Source organism: Temnothorax curvispinosus, unplaced genomic scaffold (assembly GCF_003070985.1).
Source record: "Temnothorax curvispinosus isolate PA1 unplaced genomic scaffold, ASM307098v1 QBEX01002527.1, whole genome shotgun sequence".
Classification (NCBI taxonomy): domain Eukaryota; kingdom Metazoa; phylum Arthropoda; class Insecta; order Hymenoptera; family Formicidae; genus Temnothorax; species Temnothorax curvispinosus.
This window is the reverse complement of record NW_020212307.1, coordinates 10,798-13,213: the sequence shown is the minus strand read 5'-3', so window position 1 is coordinate 13,213 and position 2,416 is coordinate 10,798. Positions and strand designations below refer to the sequence as shown.

The 2,416-nt window shown below is 39.4% G+C and overlaps 1 protein-coding gene across 1 annotated transcript; it reads left to right on the top strand.

Moving 5' to 3' along the window:
• Nucleotides 1–327: 327 nt before the first annotated feature.
• On the top strand, nucleotides 328–1,837 carry LOC112451748. The gene is made up of 2 exons (XM_025011575.1): nucleotides 328–391; nucleotides 470–1,837. The coding sequence occupies exon 2, from the start codon at nucleotides 1,247–1,249 to the stop codon at nucleotides 1,694–1,696; it is 450 nt and encodes a 149-aa protein (XP_024867343.1). The 5' UTR covers nucleotides 328–391; nucleotides 470–1,246; the 3' UTR covers nucleotides 1,697–1,837.
• Nucleotides 1,838–2,416: the final 579 nt, after the last annotated feature.

The following is a 2,416-nucleotide window of genomic DNA, read 5'->3' as shown; positions in this document are numbered from 1 at the left end:
TTTCGGAAAAATATTCCATGGCTCTAGTGGAATCGAACCTGGTTCCTCAGATTACGAGTCTGGCGCTCTACCACTAGACCACACTGCAGCCCTGTGGCGACTCGGCGGTGTCCTCGCTTCGCGGGTCTCTTCTCATCAGCTAACAGATTATAATAATACCGAACAGTATCTCAGAGATATCAAGCAGAGATGAATCAACAATGCATGAATCCACGATAAATGAACTAAAGAAAAAATTTCAAGAACAGAATTTAATAATTCAAGAACAAAATATAAGAATTCAACAATTAACGTAATCAAATAATCAAATAAATGTATTAAACATTCGGCAAATTTACCCAATAGAAGAACCAGTCCAAGGCTCAGGGCCAGAGGGACTTTAATTAAAAAGGTAAAGAAATCTTTATTTTAAAAACAGAGTTTTTATTTTTTGTCTTATGTTACAATCTTTTTTATTGTTTTATTTCAGGAAAACAAACAGGAAAACAAAGCATATAAACCCTACAAACCTTACAAACAGTATCCACCGGAAGACAAACGAAAAGCAATAGAGGATGTTGAAAATGGTAGATGCTCTGTTAAAGAAACGGAAAAAAATACGAGGTGCACTCGGAAATTCTCTACGCAAAACTTGCAAAAAGGCCCCATTAAAAAGTAAAGAAAACTTGGGTATGTCCCTCGTAATTACGTAGGGACAAACTGTGAGTCAGCAGTAGGTGTTGAGTATTCTGAAGAACGTGCACACGCTCTACTGCAAAATCTACGCTCCTTTGTATAAAAGGCATGTTTTACACCAATAGCACCACATTTTTCACAAACAGCTATACCATCTTTGCGAATAGGAATGAAATTTAGATCAGTATGAGGTTGATAAGCAATTGGTACAGAGCAGTACAGAGCAGTACATGGGCCAGACACTTAAAAAATGGAGAGATGCTGGCAGACGATGCAATTCATTTGTTAATAAAACATTATTTTCCACGTGAACTGGAAGAAACAGTCAAAATATGTGTCCCAGAGACGTTACAAATGTTAATTGCAGCGCAAACAAGGAAACAACCATCATGCGTGATTCGTAAGAATCTACAAAATACGAATTATTGCATCATATGTGATGTAATGGAGTAAGTAATTATCCGTGATAAAATTAAATTTCTCTAAAATTATAGATTAAAATAATTAAAATCGTGGAGACTTCGCTTCCCTGGTCCGGAATTTGCTCGGACCGATTTACGGCGACAGTATTATGAATCTTCTGATAAAACAAGCACGGGATATCCTAGTTTGCGGTTATCATGGCAACATGGAGAATTTCGTCCGGACTTATCTCTCACCTGCTGCAACGCTGCTAGCGAAAGTCAAGAATGTCGCCGCCTCCGAAACGGGAAACGAGGCGGTGGTGCCGGAGGGCTGGCCTCTAATATTAGGCAGCAGCGGCCTGATCCTGCAACTGGGTGAGCTCGAGATGTCTGCGCTGCGTCTCGGGGAATGTTACCTTTGGGTACGCAGCGCGGCTGCTGCAACTGCAACTGCAACCACCTCGTATGAGAACGTATTTTGCTCATTGCTCCCTAAGAATCTTGAAATCTACAATCGACTTCTAAATACGTCCTCCTGTCTCTTAAATTATATTAGAAGACCTGTCACATTGGCGCAGTCCATGTGCGCATCCCAAAAGTCTTCCAATTTCTCTTAAAAAATTTGGAGACATCGTTTAGGATGTAGAATTGAAAAACATGCGAGATTTATTGAATTACATTAAAGTAAGTAATTTTAACTTTGGACCAACGGCTTAACGTCTCTTTCCGAAAAACGGAGCCCAGTTTGCTCCGCACAAGGGCCTTATCTTGCACGGAGGGGCGCAGCTTTCGGAAAAATATTCCATGGCTCTAGTGGAATCGAACCTGGTTCCTCAGATTACGAGTCTGGCGCTCTACCACTAGACCACACTGCAGCCCTGTGGCGACTCGGCGGTGTCCTCGCTTCGCGGGTCTCTTCTCATCAGCTAACAGATTATAATAATACCGAACAGTATCTCAGAGATATCAAGCAGAGATGAATCAACAATGCATGAATCCACGATAAATGAACTAAAGAAAAAATTTCAAGAACAGAATTTAATAATTCAAGAACAAAATATAAGAATTCAACAATTAACGTCAAGAATTTAAAAACAAAATATAATAATTCAAAAATTAGCGTCAAGAAATAGAGCTTCTACAAATGTATTTTTGATATTGATATTACGAGAAGACGCACGTGATATAATGAAACTCATCAACAAATTTATATTTAAATACAGTCTCGTTAAATTTGGTCCCCCGTAATCTTTGCATTCCTTCACACATACTTTCACAAACACTAATATCGTGTCCCTTCCATATCACAATAGGCCCCTTCCATATCACGCGTTATC